General features: G+C 39.7%; 1 protein-coding gene across 3 annotated transcripts; it reads left to right on the forward strand.

Moving 5' to 3' along the window:
- The first annotated feature begins 1,146 nt into the window (after positions 1–1,146).
- LOC139137198 (beta-galactoside alpha-2,6-sialyltransferase 2-like) lies at positions 1,147–26,327 on the forward strand. Of its 3 annotated transcripts, none has more exons than XM_070705180.1 (5): positions 1,147–1,261; positions 18,389–20,027; positions 21,854–22,038; positions 23,948–24,119; positions 25,520–26,327. In XM_070705180.1, the coding sequence occupies exons 2-5, from the start codon at positions 19,997–19,999 to the stop codon at positions 25,765–25,767; spliced, it is 636 nt and encodes a 211-aa protein (XP_070561281.1). In that variant the 5' UTR covers positions 1,147–1,261; positions 18,389–19,996; the 3' UTR covers positions 25,768–26,327. The 3 variants fall into 3 exon arrangements, with proteins under 3 accessions (XP_070561281.1, XP_070561279.1, XP_070561280.1); XM_070705178.1 differs by lacking the exon at positions 1,147–1,261 and adding an exon at positions 9,331–9,439; XM_070705179.1 differs by lacking the exon at positions 1,147–1,261 and adding an exon at positions 15,076–15,358.
- The last annotated feature ends 269 nt before the right edge of the window (positions 26,328–26,596 follow it).

The raw sequence follows: 26,596 nt of genomic DNA on the forward strand, positions 1-26,596 counted from the left end.
CCTTATTTTGTACATTTTTCCAAACTCTAGGTATTAAATACTAAAATAGCAGCTGATATTACATCGGAAACGTCCGTGTGACAACAAAAGCGTCCATTATGCGGTAGGTGTCGTCAGACTTGAGTTTAACCCCCTATCTTACCGGACATTTAGGATGGGGACCACTTTGAAGTCAGGGACCACTTTGAGGTCTTCACAGACGTGCCTTCCCTTAGCAAAGTCCATATCAGCCTTCTTAATCACTCCTTCCTGTACACTGGCATAGTGATTAAAAACGATAATTTGAACATTTTAGTAAATATGTCAAAGAACCCCTGATACCTCACTTATGAAATCAAATCCCGAAAATCAGGCTAAGACCTTAGTTGGCGCAGCTGGCTGTACCCGATTTTTTTTTTCTTAGGCAAAACAATATAGGTGTAACTTTTACGTAAAATTTGCCTTAAACCTCATACCGCCCAATTCAGCAGCCGAAGTATTCGCAGAGTCCTATGAAATCAGAGTGATAAATATCGCTCATATCGGGAAATTATGGCGAGTACTTGTACTGATGAAGACTCTTAGAATAGAAGTTCTTCTGATAGATCAGAGCTTTGCTAATGAACTCAGACAAAATACAGATGGTTGTCCTCAGCCTAACGGTTTGCTCTCTTGACCTCGATTCTGCTACTGAGGGCAAATCCCATATGTTGAAGTCAGCCCTCCCTGTTCACTGTTTAGGAGTTTAGGAGTCCATCGACGGTAAATATTTAAACGTGTTCGCAGATTCTCTCCGTGGTCCTGTAGGCTGTTGACGGTCCTCGTATGCGGGTGACATTCGCGTTGGATTCTAAGAGTTTCGACGGCCCAGATCTGAGAGACACGTCGCCATCCCCGGATCATTCAATACCTCGCTCCTAGCGATAAAAAGCCACAGCGGCACAAGAGGCACACGACACGAAGCCCTGGTGGTTCGATGTTTCTTCGCAGCAAAGTATTATTTCAAGAATCATCAGCTGTGAAGAATCGGATGAAAGACGCAGTGTTCCGTGACATAAACAGTTCAACTCTGTAGTTTGACCGATGTGTTTTGGGATCCATCAACCTGTGAACTGATGACTGTTTCCGTCAGCTGAATTTACACCGCAGGTTCTGCAAGTCTTCAACCCAACAAGTAATAATATCATCTACTTCTATGCCATATCTGCATTTTAAAATACCACATCAAAGGTCGGTTCAAGAACCATATCACCATTCTGGAATGCCTATAGGGACAATACACGTAAGTTTCCATTGTGCTTTATAATTATCCTCAGAAAACAACTCTATTTGCTTATTCATGCTCTGAAGAATATAAAGAGACAAGATAATTGACTAACCAAGACAAAGCACTGTATAGAATATGCAACGACACAGTCGACAAATACTAGTCCGGACGAAAAGTTACACGTCATGGTCATAAACATTTGACAATGTACACACACAGCAGGCTCTGTCGACTTGAGCCTTGCTACTTTCTGTATAATTTATAATTTATAAACGAAACAAAAAATAACGGAAAGCATACACGTTGCAGTACACGTTGGCAGTACAACCACAAACAGAGGAAAGCTACCTGTACGTATGCATGCTGCGTCGGTAGCTATCGTGTTAGAGTTACGCTACGGCGCACTGTACGACTGAAAACAGGTCAAACCTTTGCCAGTCAACGATCAAGACTCAGGTATTTCCTGTACGGTTTTTGTTCTTTTAAGGTGTTGGGGCAGTATCTTTGTCAAGGCCAGAATAGTCTGATTTGTATTTTCACACAAAAATATTTTGGGTCAGAAACATTGCACCTGTACGTCAACTGAACGAGGAAATGTATGCCTTGTGCTTTTAAAAAGCAGATTATACCACTCCAGGTCATGTGACCTATTGTTCTTGCCATCCATTTATCCCTGAAAACACGACTGACACCTATTGTTCTTATGCAAAATAAGTAATCAGTCATACTTTTATTCATATGTAAATAAGTAATCACCACACTTTAATGAAAGAAAATCATTATCATATCAATAAAAGTGTAGTGATTACTTATTTAAATATGAAAGAAAGTATGACTGATTACTAATTTGAAAGAGAACAATAGGTCAAGTCGAGATGTCTAAAGCATTCACACACATTCAATAACAAAACGAAGACAATTTGTTCAACTGTATGTTATAGCATTTTATAATTCAATTTAAACTTTCTTTGGACCATGCTCAATGTAAGCAACATGATTTGTTGATGAAGACTGTCAATCTTTAGATTCGGCGTCTTCTTGGGTTGGACCAATCTTGTCTGTTTTGTTACATTGTTTTGTCGTAACTTGAGAAACTGGTTTACTTACAGATTCCTCTGATTTAACACTAGATGGAGGTGATAGTAATATATTCGACACATGCTTTTGTTGTGCAGTAGACATACATTTGAGGCGCGTAAACCGTCATCTGATCTGTGACCTGTTTGTTCTTTGATAAGCTGCTTATCGAATCCCTGATGGTACAGAGATGTTGCCGCATTCACCTGAAATTATCAAACAAAAGACATATGTGACAAATATCATAGAAATAAGTACAGCCTTTTTGTAACGTTTGTGGAATAGGTGAAAGAAATTATGTGATACTGCCGCACACACAACAAATTGTTTTGGTCAATGGATTTAATTGTATAACTTTACAGAATTCGTTTTGTGTATAAATATTTTAGTAAAAGAATAAATTACCTTGCCAGAATATCCAGTGTGCTGGCAGTCTGGCCAAGCCATCTTGCACATTTGCTTTGTGTAAAGACGTATATTCTGGCAGGAGAACTTGATTATCCCTTGGCAAGGGTCATCGATAGTACAATCCCGTCCGGTGTTATCATCGCCAAGTACTTTTTTATAAGTTGAAGTACACATCGTGGATTTTATGCGCTCCGTAGTAGCGGCTGCTCTTATAGGGCAGTTTGTCCGTGTAAAATCCACTTTGGTTGTTTTTACATGGCCGTCCATGGAACTCTAGGAAGTCTCTTTGGTCATCAGATCAGACAAGTTGACAAGGTCCACCTTGACCAGTCGAAAACACGAAAATGGTATTGAAAGCCTGATGCATCCACGAGGCAATCACATGCATCTACAGATTGAATTCCTTCCCGCTAGCCAATAGCCAACAAGATAGAGTAAGGCAAGCCATTTTATTTAACCAATCAGACTAAAACAGTTTCCTTCTCCACAGGTGCATTATACCACTCTGTAACCCTTATTCGATGCAGATTTGCAGTTGACCAGAGCCCTTGTCCTACTTGTCTGGGATAGGTCATTCTCCCCGGACTCGCATGCCAGGTGCATAATGACCTCTGTGAACCTTTCGACGTACAATGGGTCACTCCATTCCATTGTTGGTATTCAAATCAAAAGAAGACGATTTATTGACAGTAATTTTCAAATTTTAGAGAAGATTGGCCTTTTTTTCGTGGTATAAGTCGTTAATCGCACCTCGTAGGTGTGCTGTTACAGTTGTAATCATCACACTTATGGTCAGGAACTTGTAAACATCACTCGGCCTTCGGCCTCGTGATGTTTACAAGTTCCTGACCATAAGTGTGGTGATTACAACTGTAACAGCACACCTACTCGTGCAATTAACTATATACAAAGCATGCTTCTGGACACTGAGTCACATCCTAAAATATACACACACTGGAAAAGAATTCTGCACAACTAAGGCTGTGGCATAAACTATTGTAATGGTAAAACATCTCTCTATTAAATCGGTCGGATTTTCAAATCAGTTATACAATGATTTTTTTTCAAACTGTTGATATTTGTTAGCCATACTTGCGGTTCAACAAGCAACGCTAAATTAAGAATTAATCAGTAAGTTGTGTATATGTATGGTTTCTTTTGTAACATCAATGTTACTCTTACCAACCGTGATAACATCCTGTAAAATCGTATGGAGGACTCTTGGTGGTGTCCTCCATACGATTTTACATTTTGTGAGAAAACTGATGAAACTTTAACTCACTTTTTCAATGATTGTGAAACTGTATCGGAATTTTGGGATGGATTATACATGCTATGGGGAAGAAAATTAAGATTATCAAATATTCCATATGCGAGACAAATTCTTCTTGGTAATGAACGCTTTTCAATACTGTTAAACTTTGTTGTACTTGTGGCAAAGTGACATATTTATATATCACGTTGTAAGAAACAAAAACCAGATCTGTTGGTTTACAAAAAATATCTTCAAAATATTCAAAAATAGAATTTCACATAGCTGTAAGAAAAAAATAAACTGAGTTCACATATCAAAAAAATGGGGACAGTTTTTGAAAATTGTAGCTTAACAATTTTTTACGAAGAAGAACACTTTGTGTAATTGAATCTGAGATCCTTACCTGTTGCATTACCTGTGCCATTATGGTTAAGGGCACATTGGCTGTGGCATTTTGCTGTATAACCGGCCAAGTGTTGCAGCCGGTGATGTTTTAAAAAAACACCATGTATTATATAGACGAAAGACATTTCTTCACCAGAATGTGTTTTATACTTTTAAAGAAACCCAATAAAATTCATTAAATACAAAAAAAAATCGTATGGAGGAGCGAGAAAAGAAGCACTGTACATAAATATTATAGGTTTGCTGATCTTAGTGAATCGTCCATTTGGACTTACAAAAGATCAGTTGAACGTGGAATACACAAGATACGCTCTGTTGGATCCCGTGACAAAAATGCACGAAGAAACTCGGGAAAGCTGAGCCTGTTGAGCGCATTATATCTGTCATGTCGGTATTCAAAAAACATTTTGCATGAACAAGGCGTTTTTTTATCATATCTTCCACTTGTTGGGGACTCCCTTTAAAGCCTTTAAAGCTCTTGGAGTAAGAAAAACAATTTTCACAGTTTAAGTTTTACGAAAATCGAAAATTTTATTTTTCCCCATAGAGCGTATATAGGGATGCGGCCATTTTGAATTTCAAATATCGCTGAATATTATGTAATTTGTTTCTCTAGTACTAAACTTTGCACGGTGACCCCTTATTTTTATTCTTGAATTGGCGAGAGAGGACACTTTGAACAAAGTTCAAGTCTTTCACTTTCAAGGCGTATACTATTCGGCTTTAAAGCTCCGTGTGACGTCAGAATTAATAGGGGCGGGGTCAGGGGTTAAAGAGTCGGACAGCTGACCCTGGTGGAATGTATTTTTGAATTGCTAGCTGAAGTGAATGGGATTTCTCTGTGCGCACAGGCTGATCTTTTGAATCCGTGTTGGTGATGAGATTTTAGGAGGAAGTTTATAGCGCACTTATAGTACACAAAGTTTTATCCAAAATAACAGAGTCGATAAAAACGGATAACTTTGTGAGGCTACTAAATCCTTTACAAATGTTCGAAAGGATCCGCACACACAAACGTGGCTATTGCTTCCAGGGTTGCTATACCAACTGAACTCAAATAATCTACACTGTTTTTGCTGTATGCCAGCAGCAACACCATGAAAGTATAGGCCCGTATAGTATACTTATGCTGGCAAAACTGTTGTTTGAAAAGTGAGTCTAAAGTGAGCCTAGTTATTGTGCATTTTGAAGTGTATCACACCATCACATACAGAATACATAGTAAGCCTACATCTTTCTGTAGATGGGATGATTTTGACTTAATACATATTTAACTTGTATGTGAGAGTCATAAAAATAATCCCAAGAGGTCAAAAACCCGTTTCCTTAATGTCCTAAGAACGTATGCACAATCCCCCTTGGAACAGCAGTGTCGCCTCGTTAAGGTTGCATGCGCCTCGAAAGGAAAAGACTTGAACTTTTGCTCAAACTTTCCTAAAGGAATATTTCAATAATTCTCTTTTAAAATCAAGACTTAAAAATCGGGGGTCACCATGCAAATTGTTGTTAGAGACACAAATTACTCAATATTTACCGATATTTGAAATTCAAAATGTCCACCACCCCTGTGTAACTCCATGGAGAAAAATAAAATTTCCAATTTTCGAAAAATTAAGACAGTGTAAAGTTTTAACTCCAAGGGCTCAAAAATAAATCCCCACAAGTGGTTGATCAGAAAAGAATTGTCACCGCTTGAGGGTCTCCGAGGTGCGTTCTACCTTAACTGGGCGACGACGAAGTAAAGATAAGTAAGACTATTAAATCACTCGGTTTAAAAAAGCCAGCCTTTGTCGGGTGCACGGTCTATGAAAAGGTAAAACGATTGGAACCCATGTGCGGAAAACTGCATGGCTAGAACATCTTTTGTGTTATCAGGTTTGTTGTGTATTGTCGCCATATTTCGGAACCTTTACACATTCAAACCATAGACGGTAGAGGGGTCTATGTTCACACTGACGAGGTCGCAGGACTAACACTTAGTGAGTGTTATATATACTACATGCCACTAACTTTGATAAGACCCCTTTTCCAAAATAAGTGAATTTGACGAACTGACGCCGAATGCCGACGATCACTGTTGCCTGTTTTTCTAATCACGTTGATTTAAAGCAGCGACAACTATTCTCTTGAAGTTGATATTTCTGAGCATGAGATGTACATATTTGATAACGCAAAACAAACCAGTTCTCAGTTCAGTATATATCCGATTAGCTTAACGCAGGCGAATTTTCAGTATCGATCGAGGAACATCACAGCTCCGTACTGTGCGTCCAGACGCACGCGTCCAGCGACGCGCTCGACGCAAAGTGCCGCGGTAAACGAGCCCAGGCAGAACCGCAGGAGACAGGAGTCAGTCCTCTGGGGTGAAAGAGGGGTGGGGTTCTTCAAGTTGTGCGACGGTTTATTTTAGTTTATTTATTTTGACTGTGATATTTCAAATAAAGATTTCGACTCCAAACCGTCGCTGATTGCTTCCTTTATTGAACGCAGCTACCATGGCTCTAGAGGTGTGTCCCTATACTCTACCAGCACATCAAACGTAGCCGTCAATAAGCAAATTTTAAAAGTACACAACACAGACCAACAACAATACCACATTGACAATACAATATGAAGAATGCATTTACAAAACACGGGAGCGTATTCAGTTTTCAAGTGGGCAGAAAAGCAGACCACGACAATGAAGTGAATGAGCCGTGATTATATTTTGTGTGAGTAGGCCGACAACATCGATTGATAGTTGCTTGGCATTAGCAACAGATATTCATGTCAGTGTGGACTAGCCGTATATCCAAGCTGTTATTGCTCGCCGAGGCCAAGGACAACACCCTCTTCATGTTTGAAAAAATGTTTTCATCCTCGATCTCCTGCGCCGTGGTCTGTTGTAAGATGGAACAGCTGACGTTCACGTCATGTTCTCCTCGTTTACTGGCAGTTTGCCATAGTTTACACGAAGTCCAGACGCTCTTACATTAGCATCGCATAAACACTGGCAGCTCTTCCTGGGTAGGCTGTGGCTGAAAAATAAGCAACGGTACGAATTTTGGGCGTTAACATGAATTCATTTGTGCTGCTCGAAAAAAACATTTCTAGGGTTTTGAGTGACTAAGTTATCCAATATTTGAGTTACTGGAAATAAGAAAAGTATAATATTTAAAAAGTTTTTGTGAACATTTTTTGGTTGCCTCCCAGGAACTCAAAATTTTGCAGCTCTGGAAATAAGGATATGCCAGGGAGTTACGTCATCACCTCGTTTGCTCGTGTTAAAAGATGTGTAACACTGACAGTTGACGGTGTGAAATCTCTGCGATTTGAACTCCTATGCAGCGATGACGTAGAGCAATGTTCAAAGCAATTTTCGTTCCGTCAAGTTTATTTCTTGTCGTGACGGAAGCACGTATGAAGTTTCATTCTGTCACACATTTTAATGCTTTCGAAGTTCAACATCGGCTAATCTATTCGGACCTGAATTTTTGCGAGTCACTATTGTGAAAATACGATGAAGAAAAGAAAGTATTCAAAATAACCTTGTAAGAGTATGAAATTATTTTAGTCCGAGATAGAATGCACCCTTGCGCCGATATTCTTGATTTGTCCCTTTATTTAAGGTAGTATGCACCTAGAAAGTGAAAGACTTCAACTTTTGCTCAAACTTTCCTCAAAGAATGTTTCAATCATTCTCTTTCAAAATCAAAAATAAAAATAGGGGTTCACCGTGCAAATTTTGGAACAAGAGAAACAAAATACTCGAGATTCACCAATATTTGAAATTCAAAATGGCCGCCATCCCTGTGTTAACTCTATGGAGAAAAAATAAAATTTTCGAAAAAAATAAGCCGGTGAAACGTTTCAGTACGCCAAGAGCTTTAAAACGAACCCCCCTCAAGTGGTATATCAGAAAAGAATTGTAAAAGTTTGAGAGTCCGAATATCTGTCCCCGAGGCGCGTTCTACCTTAATCAAATTTTGACCTAGATGACGCAGCATAAGATAAATGGGCGAAACCAAAAATAGAGGAGCGGGTATCGTTCTGAACAGCCATATGGGAATGCATTATGTAAATGAATTTAACTGCTCGCAGTGACCAATTATTCATTTTAGAAAAATGAATAATTTTGTATTTAGAAGTACAAACAAAGGTAAGGGAATGAAACATGTCAAGAATTAATCAAAAATTATATTAGTTAATTTAAAAATTAATTGAATTGCTTGAAATTGTAAACGTGTTTTTTCCATCCAATTATTTCCATTCCTCACACCGAATGCAGTAGTGTTACATCGGCCACTAATACGTAAACATGTTCAAGCTCCCTGTTTTCTACGTCAGTCCTTCTGCAGTATATGTGTGAATGAAACCTTACAGATGGTCACATCATTATATTCAACTCCTCGTAAAAAGGCAAAACGAGAGCACGAGATCTTGACGACAATTCCTTCCATATAAATACACTGCAGATGGTCGTCCTCAGCCTGGTGGTTCGCTCTCTTGACCCCGATTATACTACTGAGGGCAAATCCCATATGTTGAAGTCAGCCCTCCCTGTTCACTGTTTAGGAGTTAACTTCCATCGACGGTAAATAGTTAAACGTGTTCGCAGATTCTCTCCGTGGTCCTGTAGGCTGTTGACGGTCCCTCGTATGCGGGTGACATTCGCGTTGGATTCTGACAGTTTCGACGGCTCGGATCTGAGAGACACGTCACCATCTCCGGATCATTCAATACTCCGCTCCTAGCGATAAAAAAGCCGACAGCGGTACGAGAGGCTGACGACACGACGTCTTAGTGGTCCGATGTTTCTTCGCAGCAAAGGAACCGGGTAAAAGACGCAGTGTTCCGTGACATAAACAGTTCAACTCTGTTTCGTTTGACCGATGAATTTTGGGAAACATCCTGAGAGCTGATGACAATTTCCGTCAGCTGAATTTACACCGCAGGTTCTGCAAGTCTTGCCCACCAAGTGATAATATCATCTACTTCTGTATTTTAAAATACCACACCCCAGATCGGTCGAAGAACCATATCACCATTTCTGGATAGGGAGAGTACACGTAAGTTTACATAGTGCTTTTACCTCCAGAAGACAACTATTTTTATTCTTGCTCTGACGAATAATGAAAGACAAAATTGACTCACCAAGACAACGCACAATATGCAACGACACTGTCGACAAATAAATTCTTGTCCGGACGAAAAGTTTATACGTCACGGTCGTGTAACATTGTACGATGTACACAGACACCACAGTCCCCTCTGATCTATTCCGCTCTTGGACTATGCGCCCCATAGACGTGTGTACATATGCTTGAGAAAAACCTATGTACATACGTCTATGGGGCGAATAGTCCCAGAGCTGAATAGCTCACGAGTGACTGTGCCTACTACACATACAGCAGGCTCTGTCGACAAGTTGAACTGTGCTACTTTCTGTATGATTTAGAAGTAGAAGTGGAGGCTACAGTTTATAAACGAAACAAAAAATAACTGAAAACATACACGTTGCATCCATGCAGTACAACCACAAACGGAATAAAGCTACCTGCATGTATGCTGCGGTCGGTAGTTATCGCGTTAGAGTTACTCGACCCAGCGTTATGACGGCCCCCTATACGACTCCCTACGACTGAAAGCAGGTCAAACCTTTGTCGGTCATCCATCAAGACTAAGGTATTCTGTCCTCGTTTTTGTTCCTTTTTAGGTGTTAGAAAAGTCTTTGTCAAGGCCAGAAGAATCTGGCTTGCATTTTCACACAGTCTTCCGAAAGACTGGACTAAAGGGTTACGGGTTTCGTATACATCCGCTCCCGGTACAATGGCGCTGTTCACGAGACAGGTTCAGCAAGATCAAATTCCTCGGACAGTTTACAGCTTGAAAATAAATAAATCGCAGTGTGCATGCAATGAACTGGTTTGTAGTTGTATTCACATACTCGGCTAGTGGACAAAATTTCTGTCTTTCGCTCAAAGAAGAGCCGCCGAAAATGCTGAACGGCGCAGGCCTGACGAGGATTTGTTTATTTGTGAGTCTTCAACTTCTCCATTGAATAGCATGTCTCCGCCTTGCTGCGGATCCGTAGCCCTACCACTCCCTTTGCTAGTTGTGTTGGGGGAGGGAGTGGTAGGGCTACGGATCCGCAGCAAGTCCCCGCCGTGCACATTTGCTGAGGCGCTGAATAAGGGAGCATTCGTTATTTACGGGGAGGGGGGGGTTGGTGGAAATCAGGGGGGTTGACTTTTACAAAACCGCTGTTTAGGGGGGGGTCAAATTTTACAATCAATGATTGAAGGGGGGGGGGTCAAATTTTACAAAGGTTTGTATTGAGTTATGGAAAACAAAATTGACTTTGGAATTTCACCGAAATGTTGCTTGTGTAACCGATGTTTCGAGACGGCAGAATAATAACCGACCGAAGCTCAGCCAAATTTATTTCTCTAGCAGGGCCAACAAGTCTGAGACTGGCGTTAACCTCTCTAGAGCAGCAACAGAGCATGTAGCCCTGAGTACAGGTCTGTGTGTTCCTGGCGTATACGGCCTCCACCACAGCCCTGCAACGGTCTGTGGAGATAACTGGGGTCTCTGCAGCGAGATTCAAAATGGGGATCTCCATGGGTAAACAACTTGTCGAGTATGTTATGTTTCAGAAAATGAGCGGTTTTGGACGTTAGGAGAAGTCAATCGCATCTTTTCTGGGATTGGTTAGGAGGTAAAGGTAGGCAGGGAAAGGATTTTGCCCCAATAGAGCAGAATTTCGGCCAAAAAGACCCTTTAGTCTTCATTGCGGTCCAGATCCAGGCCGCAGAGACCTCAAGTCTGTTCAAAGACCATTGCAGGGCTTTGGTAGAGGCCATATAATGCTGGGAACACACGTGCACACACCTGTACGCAGGGCTACACAGCATGGGGCATGAAATGAGGAACCAACACACAGTCATGTAATGTAACAAACAACTTCTGTATATTACTATATTGTGTCAAATATCGGGGTCTACATATAAAATAGTAAAACCGTACTTCAAAACTATAAATATTACTCCATGGTAACAGTAACCGTACTGATCGACCTCCCGACGGCAGGAGTCAAACACACTTTCAGAACAAAACTCTGTTCAAACCCTTTCTAAATGCTTATAAACAATTTCTATGGAAAACTTAACGTTACCGCAGAGGTACCTCAGACTTGACCACGCGGCTGGGAAACACAAATAGTTCACACGCGACTTTAACTAATGTTCGATGATGAGCACAATTGTAAGTCCCGTGTAATGTCTGCACATGAAAGTCGGCGACAACACACGCAATTCACTGCTAAGCAGCGTCCAGTTCAGCTACCACGGGAGCAGCCATCTTAGATCTTTTGCTTACTTCCGGTCGGGACATGCCGAACTAATCTGAAGTCTTCCTCTGCTAACTCCGCGCACCGACAAAAGTTCAGTGGAACGATCATAAATAATGTTCTCATGACAATCTCAGACATCTGACTGAACTCATAAACGGAATAAAGTTAACAGTTAACACACAATTTGCTGCAGAAAGATCAGCTTTCAACTTGTGGTGACATTATCATCTTAGCGTGCAGTGCGTATATTGCAAATATACGGCACGGCTTTCACTTGTGAAGTTGTGTGAGCAATGTTCGTTCCATCCACTAAAGTAGAGGATGGCGTAGGGTTTAAATAAACAGTCCGATCCACATAAAATTCGATCTCTGCCACTCACCGGTTTCTTTACATATCTGCTGACTTGAGTAAGACTCAAAATAGAGAAATATCTGACTTAAAAAGCACACGCTGACACTCAAACCTTCCAGTGCCAGTGCAGCATGCAACGTAAAACACTCTCTGGAAAGTTCCCGTCTTGGACTCCCTAGGTATACAGTGATAACACGCAAGAACTCCCAGGCAAAATAGAAAATACACAGGTCCTCCATACACAATCTATGAGAAGCTATGAATAATTTCTTTTAAATACAAAACTAGCTAAATCTGTGTATTTATAGACTCTTGATTATTGATATTAATGTACTTGATAAGACTAGGGTAGTTACCAGTGCATGTGTGAGCAAGAAATTTGATTTTGGAATTTCACCGAATTGTTAATTCACTATCTTGTCAGAGGAAACTATGAATAACTTTTCTCCATTACAAAACTAGTTAAATCTGTGTATTTATGTACACTTGATTATTGATATTAATTTACTTGATTAGACTAGGGTGGTAACAAGTGGATGTTTGTGCAAGAAATTTGATTTTGGAATGTCACCGAAATGTTGATTCACTATCTTGTCTATATGGTAACTATGATTAATTTTTTTCCAATATAAAACTAGGTAAATCTGTGTATTTATGTACTCTTGATTATTGATATTAGTGTACTTGATTAGACTAGAGCGATTTTGTGTGTGCAAAAAATTTGATTTCAGCATTTCACCAAAAATGTTGATTCTTTAGTATGTGAGGAAATTTTTCAGCCCGGGGCCACAGGGTGCGAAGGGATAATGAATCAAATCTGATGAATTTTTTTTTTTCATGGGGGGGGGGTCACATTTTACAATTGATGAATTGAGGGGGTCAAATTTTAGAAATTTGATTTGGAGGGGGGGGGGTCGCTTTTTACGTTGCATTTGTCGCTCAAATTCCGCCGGCCCCCCTCCCCGTAAATAACGAATGCTCCCTAAGTTCACATCTCTCGCGTGCAGCATTCTATTCCCAGTATTTGTTGACCCGCTGTGTTTGCGTGTTTCCCTTTCCTTGTCTGAAATTCTATGGGTCCGGTAATATTTGGATTTCCTGTCTGCTAGCCCTATCCCACTGCCTATCCATCTATTATCTGGTCAGCTGTGTGTCTGTCTGGCTGTCTACATACGTGCCATGTTCCTATGCGCCCCTTCATTGCACACGATCCGTAGTTCACTAAGCTGTGGCGCATTATGAGAGAGAGAGAGAGAGAGAGAGAGAGAGAGAGAGAGATTTCCCGAGATTTCCCGATCCAAACACTTGACAGCTTTCTTCTTGAGTTTTCATCGCGTGCGTGTATTTTTCCCTAAATGCCACACATTTTGCAGTCAACTGTCCTGTAATATTTTAGCGAAAGCAACAAAAATTCTTTTATTGAATTTTACTTTGCAGATTTGTTATAAATTCTACTCACTCTCAATTGTCGAGTCCAAGATACTTTAAACCGTGTCTTGCTCTATTTTCTCAATAGTTGCTGACTTAAGAAACCCTCTAGTTGACGGACAGTAATAAGTTAGAGTTGCAGATATCAAGTAGCGCAACATCCATGGGTGAATAAGGCAGCCGTCATCATTTACGACCGGGGGGGGGGAAGAAATTTCATCGGAAACTCCAAAATTTCGAGCACCCCCTGCAAACTATGATGAATTTTAGTAACCCCTCTTCTAACACAGAAATTTTGACTGACTCCCATTTAGAAAAGTTAAATACCAATACATGTATTTGTAAAATTTACAAAAATACAGCAATAGTAAAGACCTTTCAAATCCTGATGTACCCTGCTAGATTATCATCAGTTATCTCATGATGGTTGAAAAAGGTTAAATCAAGAAAATGAAATTCAAAGTAACAACAAATTACAGATATAAAAGCTCACACTACAACCAATATCCAATCATACAGTATTGCTTAATTTGGATGGGTATCATGACAGGGTTTTCACTAGGATATCTGACTGGGCAGAATTTGAAAGTACAGGGGCAGAACACAGGGGGAAGCGTCTAGACGGGGCTGTCTGCTATCTTGCATGGAAAATTTTGAGAAAATGATGTGCAATGGTGCAGTCTGGTTTTTAATTTGTTTTTGTTTTTTTTACAAAGTAAAACTGTAAAAACACCCCAAGGGGGAGAGCAAGAGAGCGGGTCTCCCCCTCTCGTATCGAAATTTTTGAGAAATTGATGTGTGTAATGGTGCAATCTGAGAGGTGTCCAATTTATTTTGCAGCCGGTAAAATTGTTTGACAATGACATTGAACACTGGTATTTTTATTACATTTTTTGCATGATCAGTGCTTGAGTCACAATATTCAACAACAAAACAATGACAACGTTTTTTGAAAAACAATTCTCAGTTTGCCAGAGATTGAAGACCAAAAAATATGCAGGAATAGAAAATCTATGACCTTCTTGTGTCATTTCTCCAGCTGCCAGCTTCTAATGAAAAGCCTGAATACGGTATGGTTGGTTGTCAAAATAGTTATTGAAATGATGTACATTGAAATATATGTTTCTGTGATAATAAAGGATGAATTCACAACAGTTCAGTTTTGTCCCAGAACCTGTGAAAAAATTGAGATATTGATGTGTGCAATGGTGTAGTCTGGTGCAATCTGAGAGGTGTTTTCAATTTGTCTTTTACTAGTAAAACTGTTAGAACACCCACAGTCCGTCGTGGAACACCCCAAGGGGGAAGCACGAGAGGGGATGTTCCCTCTCTCACATCGAAAATTTTGAGAAATTGATGTGTGCGATGGTGCAGTCTAAGAGATGTTTCAATTTATTTCGCGCAAAAAATTGAGTAACTCCCCCCTTCTTTCTCTCTACATTTTAAGCAACCCCTTGAAGTTTTCAATATTTTGAGTGACCCCCTCACATTCCTGCGACCCACCCAAGCCGTAAATAATGACGGCTCCCTAATCAGTAGCACGCCCAACAACATATGGTGCATGACCCCTGGACTTCCGTAGCGACCCCGTCGCCATTGCAACTTCACTTTTAAAATCTATCTGAAAACCACGGCCCACATTCAATGTTCAGGACGACTCTAACTTCAAAACAGCAGCGACTACCACCATCGTTCTCGCCGACACAAGCTTTATTACGCCTCTCAGAGATTCCATTGAAATCGCGACTGTAATGGATAAGCACAGTATGCTCAGTTGCAAGATGGATCAACGCGGTCACGGAGGTCAGCCGAGCGTTCACTTTTAGGAAATATAAGCCTCACTAGGGAATTGAGGTCAGCGTGAGTTTTTAACTTTAGGGCTTTCCCATTCAACGGACATGATGCGTGCACTCACTCGTGTGAAAAAAAAACCCACAATGTGTGACTAGTCAGACTATATATTTCGCTCACAAATAGATCTCATGGTTCGAGCAATAGATATAACAACAACATCTCGTTCATATAATCTTTAGTTGTTTTGGTAGTCGTGGGCTAGCTGTTATAGAACTGTTTCTGCGATCACAGAGGTAGGTCGAGCCACAATCGCTTGTGAATTGATACACGGCGGCCACTGTGCAGTATGCACCATAGAAAAGTTTTCTTATACTATAGAGAGTATTATAGCGGCCGTGGGTTGTTCTGCAGAACGACGAACGCGAAGCAGTATGTTACACATGCTATCACTGTATACAAGGAAAGGAAAAACAAATGAGAAAGAGAGAGAGGAAGGTTAAGCTGCAACGAGAGTAAAATTTCACAGATGACCTGCATTTACCACAGCTTACTCTGGCGCTAGGTTCTACTTCCAGTGACTTTCGATGTCTTTTTTCATTATTTTTGTTTACCCTGTAAGATACAATTACTTGAATGGCTCTACTCTGATTTTTGTGTTGAAATGTCTATTGTGTTCAAATTCGTCAACACAACTGAAATGGGCATCGTATACACTACATAGCTAGAAACTGAATTTTAGTCCAAGCTGGAATTTATTTATAAGGATTAACAATGAATACTATACATACATGATGAGTACTGTCTGCAAGGCCAATTCTTTGGAGAATTTATAAAACAAGTCATCATTGATGACACAGTCCCCACTTGTTCATTGGTACTTTGATTACAAGTCCTCGGAGAGCGAGGACAGAGTCATGTTCACTATGTGGGTCTGTAATTAAAATTGCTGCGATACAGATTGGCCTTAATGACCAAGAAGAAGTTCCGTGGTGGTGAAAACCTAACACCAATCAGGGCTGCCACCCTGAATATAAAAAGTCATTAAATAAATCCAGTAGTAAATAATCGACAGGATGTTGCTAAACATTTTTTTCATCCTATTCTAATACTAACAGCTTATCACCTTTACCACATTTCATATAATTTGATGCAGTGCTTCTGGACAATTAGCCTAAAAAAATCCATTATGTGTGCAAATTAGCAATTAGTTTAAAGGATACTGCTCATTGTATTACAGCATCGTGAGATCAACATCTGTACCACGTTATCAAATTTGATCCAGTATATCTGGACATATCACTCTGGATAGGAAAGTTCATCAAATATGCAAATTAAACTTTATTAACATGACAATGATAAACGTTTTTATTCACTGTTTAAACAATGTAGGCTCAATATCTGCACCAAGTTTCATGAAACTTGATGAACCATTCTTGACATATCAGCCTAAATACGAAAATTCATTAAATGTGCAAATCAGCAGTTAATTGACATGATACTGCTACATATAATTGCACATCATTACACTACTAGAAGATAAATATCTGCACCATGTTCCATCAAATTTGATGCAGCATTCATCAAATACGCAAATTTGCAATTAATTGACATGACACTTCTTAATGCCTGTACACAGTGTTAGAGCACTAAGAGATTAACATCTGTACCAAGTTTCATCAAATTTGATGCAGAACATCTGGACATATCACTCTAATTGGGGAAGGTTAATTAAATATGCAAATTAAATATTTATTATCATGACACGGATAAACATCTTTATTCACTGTTAAAGCAATCAAAGCTAGAGGTCTGTACCAAGTTTCATGAAATCAATTGAACTATTTCTTGACATATCAGTCTAATTACGAGACTAATATGCAAATCAGCACTTATTTGACATGATACTGCTACATATCATTGCACGCCATTACACTATTGGAAGATAAACATCTATATCACGTTTCATGAAATTTGATGCGGCATTTCTAGACGTATCACACTGATTATGAAAGTTCATTAAATACGCAAATTAACAATTAATTGACATGATACTTCTTAATATTTTCACCCAGTATTGCAGTACTGACATATCAACATCTGTACCATGATATATCAAAATTGATGTAGTATTTCTGGATATAGCCCACTAATAAGGAAAGTTCATTTAATATGCAAATCATAAATTAATTAATATTATACTGCTAAGTGTCTTTGTGCACTATTGTAGGACTGTACCCTGAAGATTTGCACCGTCTTTCATTAAATTTGTTGCAGCATGGCTAGACATATCACCCTAATCACACAAATTCATCAAATGTGCAAATTAGCAATTAATTGACACAAAACTGATATATAATTGCGTGCTATTAGAACTCTGCGTGACCAACCTCTGTAAAAGGTTCATCAAATTTGGCAGTGTCGAACCAGAAATAGAGCTCTACTCACTAGTTATGCATATTGGCACTAATTATGCATGCTACTAAAATAAATGGACGTGCATATGTATCCTATAAGTATTATCCTTGTACAAAGTTTGAAAAGCATTTTCTCAATCATGTCTGAGATATCAGCATGGACAGACAGACGGATGTACGGAGGAATACACAGACGCACAAACATGACCAAACCCAGCAGTCCCCGGACGTTGTCTGTTTGGACTAAAAAGGCTTGTACACAAAACTAGATTTAAAGAGGCACTCCCACTTGGTAACATTTTTAAAACACATTTTTTTAATGCCAACGGTCGATATTTGACGTGGCTACTACAGGGATGGCGGCTATTGTTAATTTCCAGTGGCCAGAAAATTTTGGGTAATTTGCTTCCATAACGCCAAATTTGCACAGTGACCCACTATTTATTTTCTCTTGATTTTGAAAGAAAATGTTGAAAATTACCGAAAGTCAAGTTTGATTAAAATATTTTCAAGTTCAGGTTCAAGACATGTACAGTTTCTTGTGTGTCCGTTGCGCTAAAATATGACTGTACAATATTGAAATTACATGTCGTTCATTGTTTATTTCGAAATGCATTTCCTATTTTGATTATTTTTTTTATAATTTCTGGGTTTTTTTTTATAATTCCTGTTACAGATATCAAGAGAGCTTTTAAATCTATAACGATTAGAAGAAGAAGCGAACCTGGGCATGACGAAAGTGTGTGTTGATAAGTGAAGGTCCTACTCAACAAAGATCAGCGATTGGTTGGTGAGGGTCGATGTCGACAATTGGCTGTGACCCAATGAAACGAAGTGCGCCATTGGTTACTCTACGTACCATTCGGAAAGACGTAACGAAAGAACACTACCTGTGATTTTGAAACACCGGAAACAATATCAAAGTTCTCTCTACCTTAAACAGCTTTTGTATTGTGCTAGGGGTGCCAACTTATGATACTGAAATGCACTGTGGGTAAAGAGTCAACTTCACACAATGGCAAGAGTTTGAGATAGTAATCACATAAATACTCTACAAATGCTGTCACGGCAAAAAATTCTGTGTGTTCGTGAATTAGCAAACCTCATTCGTCTTTTTATCTTTAGCCATTGCTGACATTGCATTCCTAAAACTTTACTTTTGCTTCAGTAAACTTACGTGTTTTACCTGCAGAATCCGCCATATAGCTCAAAGCTGTATTTACCGCCATCTTGGAAATCGCAAAGGATTATGGGGCGACCGCAGTGCTGTTGGAGGAGCAAACTCGGAAACATGTCACTCGAGCCTTAGAGTTCTAGCATATACATCGTACCAGATACTCCGCTAGCCTATTTCCGATCATTTCTTCTACAGAACTACTATGGTCGACCGCCTGGGACTTTTATGACTCACTTAGGTGTAATTGCCAACACGGATTTATCTTGCCATTGCTTCTTTGACAACATTCGTCAAACTGTGAAATTTTAAGATTCGAGGCTAGTCAGCGAACTTTACAGCGCCTTAAATTTGAAATAGTCATCCGGCAAAAGTTTGATACGGAAAGAAGGACCGCTTTGAGTTGTAGATGTTTCCGGATTGTTCGATGGATATCGCTCTGAATTAAAATCAGCCTCGCGGATACATTGGAAATGTCTATAGTCATTGAATCTGTTTCGGATCACTCATAGCTGCGGTCTCAGTAAGTGCTTCCATAACATCATCATGGCGGTTCTAGAAGAATCATAAAATGCAAGTGTTTGACCTATACACTTATATGGCAGTTCATTCTTTTTGTTTTGATGTATTTGTTTCTTACGAGGCGGGACCACGGTCAAGCATGTGTGTGCCGCGATGCTGATAGTCTTCCGCTCGCCGACAAGCGAACATACAATGAAAATCATGATGGCCACCAATCACGGAGCAACAAGCAAGGATTCGACAAAAATTCCACTCCCGTAGTACTTTACAAAAATTTGACGAAAATCACAAGCATTGATGACATCATAAAGAGGAACGGTAATAAATTTCAATCGATCAAGTGTCCAGGGAGAGATTTATCGAATTCATCTTTTAAAATTCCGGGGTACAAGTACCGACGCAAGCGCAGCGCGAACGCCACTCAGAAGGACGCCCTCTGTCGGATGTTTCAAAAGCACCCATAGACATTTTAAACCCAGATTCTTGTCCTCTGCGAGAGATGGGAATCGGTCATACCTGCCTCTAAGTCGACTTATCATAGATAAACCAAGGTACCGCACATGCGCCGTTTGTCGCCAGTTCTGGGTCATGAAGAATTCCGGGTTAGGAGCAGAGATAGGTAGGTAACATCTGAAACTGAATAACAATTAATCCCTTATGGCCCTGTCACACCTTGACGATTTAGCAATCATATGCCAACGTGTGAAAAATTTGGTGAATATGCTGGACTTACGTCGAATACATTGTGGGTAAATTCTATGTAAGTTAAGAGAACGCTTAAGCACCCTGATATACGTCATAGTTGTACGGCGAGGTCGTCGAAATGTTTTGTGCATGCACAAAACTTTTCAACGTATGCCAGCGTATGGCTGATACATCCTGCACACGCGGGCCATAAGTTTCAGGTAGGTTATGCGCTCGTTGACACACGTTCACGCATGTTACTTGTAAGTTACAAGTCGAAATGCGTCGAGACAATTTCTAGCGTACTAACAAAACGTATTTTAACCTATGAGTGGGTTATGAATAAGCTGTGTATACGCCCAAAATCCAAAAATACATCGTTAGTTCAGCATGCAACTTGAAGCAAGCGTTTTAGAGAAATTTTGATACGTCGGCATCTGGCTAAATCGCCAAGGTGTGACAGGGCCCTAATTAGAAGCTTGTGTTTCGTAATCAAGTTGTAGGATCATGAAATTTTAAATGTACTTCAGTTAAACTAAAAAAGTGGTGTGTTTCCTTGATCCGGTAACTCGACCTCCCCTAGAAAAACACCCTGACATTAGAATTTTTTTGCATTTTAAAAAATATTTCTGGTAATTCCCTAAATTTTACCGTATTTTATGGTTTTCAGGAAAAAAATCTCACAACCTAACTACCCTCATTTTCGGAGGCTAGTTACTGAAAACATAATTTATTTTTGTTTGGCTCCAGTGCTCTTTATATCTGAACGCTATTTGCTCGAAAAGCAAAAGTGACCGTCAGCAGTAACATTTTAATATATTTTCCATTTGCCCTCGTTTGTTTAAAAAGCAGCTTCTCCTTGTCTCCTGCAATGTCACAATGCATAGAGTTCAATTATCGTCAGCAAGGAATTTCAAAATTCACCCAAAGAGACTCACAACATATACGGCACCGACTAGGAGTCACCTAGCGAAATGGAGACATTACAGTCAAAACTGCTACGCTTAATCCCCACCCTGAATGAATTGTTCAGCTTCAAATCGTCAACACAGCCCGCCTATTGGCTGTGAGTCCTCGCTGTGGTGTTTTCAGACGGGATTCCTGCCTTTTACGGGCTCGATTTGACTTTTACGATTTGGTGGCGGTGTTAAAATTGTAAAAGTCAAAACCAGCCCGTAAAAGTCAGGAATCCCCTCTGAAAACACCACAGCTATGGACCCACAGCTACCTGTATATGTGCAATGTCAAACAACTACAGGATTCGTCTCCACAAGAATGTTATTCTGCGTACAACCTATCAATTAACATTTCGACTCCAAACTTTCCCCCACTTTTTCGAGACTATGTCTAAAATTCTACCTGAATGATTGTGACGACACAATGAAGACCAACTGAACTCGTGGCTTTCACAATGTGATACAAAAATTAAGAGCGCTGTGACCATTATTGTGCGCCAGCAATGTTTCTAAGTTTTGGCAACCGAGCTCACGTAGTACCATTTTGGAACGTATAAAGAGGTTATTGCACTTTTTTGGAAGGCATTTTTTGATATTAAAGGAGTCCAATACTAGCTGTAAATGTTCAATCGTATATTTTAAGAGAAAGAACTTTTATTCATTTATGTATTTTGGCCAATTTTTATTATTTTATTTAGTTGTTAATTTATTATCATGGTTAAGTCCAATATCCGTCTCAAAAGTTTGTGAATACGTCTACTTTTTGAAATATCTGATGCATGTGTCTGGTTACATGCGCTTAAAGATTCCCATGATGCTGTTCTTCGATTCAACGTCGCCCCAGTGTCTGGGTTCGAGAGGGACGTCGGTACCAAGACAACGGTCAGACTGATTAACCAGAAGACGCTAGTGAACGGCTTTCAAGACGACGGGAGGTCAAAACTGGTGGTTTGGAGATCCGGTCTAGGGTATAATGGAGACTTAACGAGGGTCAGTCTGTATATATCTCTTCCTTATCTCTCTGGCTCTGTCTGTCTGTCTATGTGTACGTAGAAATGCATTATACACACACACACACATATATGTAATATATAATATATATATATATATATATATATATATATATATATATATATATATATATATATATATATATATATATATATAATATATATATATACGCAATTTCACGTCAATGAACTATTATTGAACACACATTTTCCAACATTTCTCACCAGTGGGTTATGTCCAACACGCGCTTCTTCGTCAGCTTACAGTGATACGATCCCATAACATGGTCAAGAGTCCTTTTTTAAAATATTGCTCACTGCTATCAAAGTAATAAAAGAAACTTGAAGATCGATGTACAAGTCATAAAGCTAGTTCGGGACAGACCATAGGCAGAATCTTTTTTTTTCTAAGTTCCAAGTCGACGACTTCTTTCAAATTTGGCATGGCTTGCACACTTTCGTCCCCCGGATTCAGTACTTTTTCTGTCTTTTTCTCTTTCTTTGTAAAAACAAATCTCCAGCAAATAAAAGCTGCAAAATAACTCTGAAGATGAATTTCACCCTGTAGAATTTCCTTTCCGTTTTGAACACTTCCCCAACGAGCTAGTAATGAACCGCTGAGTGCATCAGTATGTTCACGATGCAAATATGTCCATTTCATGTTGATCTTTATATGTCCAGACACACTGCTCAGTAACCAATTTCTCGATGCATGCATAATAATTAAGCAGTGGGGACTCTGGTATTGAAGATTAGTTGTGAAGATAGAATGCGCCTCGGGTTCATATTCAGACTCAAATTATTACTTTTTTTTGATCAACCACTTGTGGGGGCTAATGTTAAAGCTCTTGAAGTACGAAAAATTTTCACAGTCTTAGTTTTCAGACAATCAAAAAGATTATTTTTCCCCATAGAGTTAACATAGAGATGGTGGCCATTTTGAATTTCAAATATCGGTAAAAGTTAGGTAAATTGTTTCTCTGTCGACAAAATTTGCAAGGTGACCCTGATTTTGTTCTTGGTTTGGTGAGAGAATGTTTGACTCCTTCCACTATAGGGAAAAAGTGCGTGACTAGAGCGAGAAACTGACGCTTTCTCGCAATCGGTGAGAATCTGTTCTTATTCTCACCGCTGTTGGTGAGAAAATTTTAATCTCCACTGGAGATTGGTGAGAAATGCACTCCTTGGCGAGAATCAAGTGTGAGAACAAATCCTCACAGGTGAGAATGGAAATTCTCACTAAGTACAGCGAGAATTGAAATTCACTGGCAAGAATCATCAAGACTCGCCGTTCATTGGCGAGAATCATAAAGACTCTGAAAGGCGAGTCTTGATGATTCTCGACAGTGAATTTCAATTCTCGCTGTACTTAGTGAGAATTTCCATTCTCACCGGTGAGAATTTGTTCTCACACTTGATTCTCGCCAAGAAATGCATTTCTCACCAATCTCCAGTGGAGATTAAAATTTTCTCACCGACAGCAGTGAGAATAAGAACAGATTCTCACCGATTGCGAGAAAGCGTCAGTTTCTCGCTCTAGTCACGCACTTTTTCCCTATAGTGTTCATTGCGGAGAGTTTGAGCAAAGTATTGAATACTTCGTTTACAAGACGCATACTACCTTAAAGGTATACTGTCACCAGTTCCAGTTTTGCCACAGTTACCATGGAAAGAGAAAATCTAACCAATCACAGATTTTAAGCGGATGGCCGCTTTTTAAAAAAACAGCGCTCTCACATGGGCATTTTGAATACCAAGGAACGCCCCTTTGACCATATATGGGCATATTTAGATTATTGGTGACTGTATACTTTATCGAGGATGCTTGCCTGTCCCTCATATCAATGAACGATTATCTAACACACATTCTCCTCATGATTTCTCACCAGTGGGTTATGTCCAACAAGAGATTCTTCGCTGATTTCGTCAACTGGCAGATCGAAAACCCCGATAGGCAGCTCCATCTGATAAATGTGACGTCACAGTGGAGAGCCTGGGATGTCCTCCAAGAGTTTTATCCTAAACCAATCATAGACCACATACCATCAACGGGATTCACAGGTTATCTTTATAGTTGACGATGTGTTTGAATGAGAGACAAGTTTCAAAGGGCCTCAGTAGCCGTAACGTTTGACGTTTTTTTCCACTATTGTTGATTTCAATATTAATGTCAATTGCAGTTTCTTGTTCTATTCGCCGAAACATGTCAGTATACAGAGCATTCAGGGTAACTCAGCCTGTACATAATATGCAAAGCAAACTGCGTTGTGATGGTTGAAAAGCGTATTCAAGTCCGGACTAGAATTCGAATGTAAACAATTAGTGCATTTTACACATAAAGACACTATGTTGCCAGCTATAACTAGTGACTGTTTCCAACAAACCTAGTGAAAACAAATCATCCAAAGTTACAGATTCTTGCCCTTGGTTGCTGTTGCTTTGATTAAATATAACGACGTCGGTAAACCTAGTTTTGAACTCATTTTAGAGAAGCTCCAGTAGAGGAACGGACGTTTCCTGGTTAACAATTTATTTCATCGGTCGATTACGCACTATATGTCTACGTTTAAAGGTATACAGTCACCTGTAATCTAAATATGCCCATATATGGTCAAAGGGGCGTTCCTTGGTAATCAAAATGCTCATGTGAGAGCGCTTTTTTTAAAAAGCGGCCACCCGCTTAAAATCTGTGATTGGTCAGATTTTCTCTTTTCATGGTAACTGTGGCAAAATTGGAACAGGTGACAGTATACCTTTAATAATCCTTTTACTAAACCTTCGAACCGGTCCTCTGTCCATACGAGTAAAGACTACAAGGGCCACATACCGATGCCAACTTTTCCGTTTGATAACCTAAAAAATACCGCGTATACCAAAATATGCCGACTAAACAATAGGGTGTAGGCACAGTCTCCCAGAGAGACTCTGGTGTAGCCAAACTCCATTAATAATAGGGACGAGGGGGCTGTGACAATATGGCGTGACTATACATTGCAACGTTGGTGCCGTATCTTTAGCATAATTATTCGTGGGGTCCAAGGAGTCAACCTTAGCCAATTTCAGCCATTCTTGAAAAACTCACGCTTCTATCGTTGAATCATCACGAGATGTTATATAGTTCGGTGACTTTGTCCCCTGAAAAGAATAAAGAATCTTCAAATACGGATTCTGATTATGTTTGGATCGTCACGTGTTCATTTCAACAAGACTGCGCTCATTGGAGAGGTGATTGAAATGTGAAATTGGCCGTACATGCTATGTCGTACACCTTTCCAAAACTTTAAGTCGGTTTCAGTAATTAGGTGAACTTCTCTCATCAGCATTTTGCAAAATTTTAATACGATTGAGGGGCTAAAACAGCACCGAGGCATTGTAATAGTGAGATCTCGAGTTCATATAACGTTGGAATTGGATGTATGTGGTAGACAACAAAATGAAGATTTCGTATCTTTTTTTTTCAGGCGTCCAGCTAATGCTTGGATTGTGCGAAGAAGTCCATGTGTTTGGAGAAGTGACGGAACATCACGGCAAGTCATATTGTCACTACTACGACAAAAAGACCGACGTCTGTCACCCTAATAGATATCACCCATACGAAGCAGAGAAGGCTTTGCTTCTCCTAATGAACACCGGCACAAAGTTAGACATTAAAAAGCGAGGTCGAGTGACTCTGCCAGGCTCTGTGCGAATGACAGAACTTTGCTCATGACTCTCAGAGTTTCTTTATTTTTTGTTAATCTTCGTCGAATTTACACCAAGAGAGGCATCTGCCAGAGACATTTCAAGTTTACACCACTGAATAGCAGTAAGGTTAAGAATTTTCACCGGTGAATGTACAACCTTTTTTCCCTAAAGACCCTTGAACTTAAATTGTGTGAGAGTGGAAACGTGGACATGCAGTCGTTATAGGATGACATCTTTGCCTTCGTTGAGACAGTCGCGTTGTCTGATTAGACCACTGTACGACAAGGACCGTGCGGGATCAAATTCTAACGATATGGTGTGTCTCTATGTAAATAAGCCTATGTACCTGTCAGTCTGCATGGTCTGTTTCTGACCGTCTCTATGTGATATGTATGCTTCTTGCTAAAGTAGTGAACGGTTCTTCGTTTCCAACATCTATTTTTTGTCATTCGGTGTAGTGTAGACACAGAAATGCGTACATACCGTATACACGTGAAATTTGGGGCAGAATTTGGCGGAACTTAGAAGGACGAGCAACTGCGTGTGTGTCTAATTTCTTGAAATAAAGTACAAAGTTGTATCTCATCGCTTTTTCAAAATTTTTATTAGACATCGAGACACTTAAGGTAGAATGAGCCTCAGGGACAGATAATTTTTCCAAATTATCTTTCTGGGTTACCGCTCTAGGGATCTCATTTTAAAGCTCTTGGAGGCAGAACAATTTTCGACGTTTTCAATTCTTTGAAAATCGAAAATTTTAAGTCTTCCCAAAGAGCTAACAAAAGGGTGGCGGCCATTTTTAATTTTAAATAGAGGTAAACCCTATAGAAACGTGTTTTTGTGATCCCCGATTT

The sequence above is a fragment of the Ptychodera flava genome, chromosome 7 (assembly GCF_041260155.1).
Source record: "Ptychodera flava strain L36383 chromosome 7, AS_Pfla_20210202, whole genome shotgun sequence".
In the NCBI taxonomy this organism is placed as follows: domain Eukaryota; kingdom Metazoa; phylum Hemichordata; class Enteropneusta; family Ptychoderidae; genus Ptychodera; species Ptychodera flava.

Bases quoted from the DNA above. Each gene is read 5' to 3' on its own strand.
- LOC139137198 (XM_070705180.1), top strand. From the start codon at position 19,997: ATGAAGAATTCCGGGTTAGGAGCAGAGATAG. The intron at 20,028-21,853 runs GTAGGTAACATC...ATGCGCTTAAAG, and splicing joins CGGGTTAGGAGCAGAGATAG to ATTCCCATGATGCTGTTCTT. The intron at 24,120-25,519 runs GTTATCTTTATA...TTTTTTTTTCAG, and splicing joins ACCATCAACGGGATTCACAG to GCGTCCAGCTAATGCTTGGA.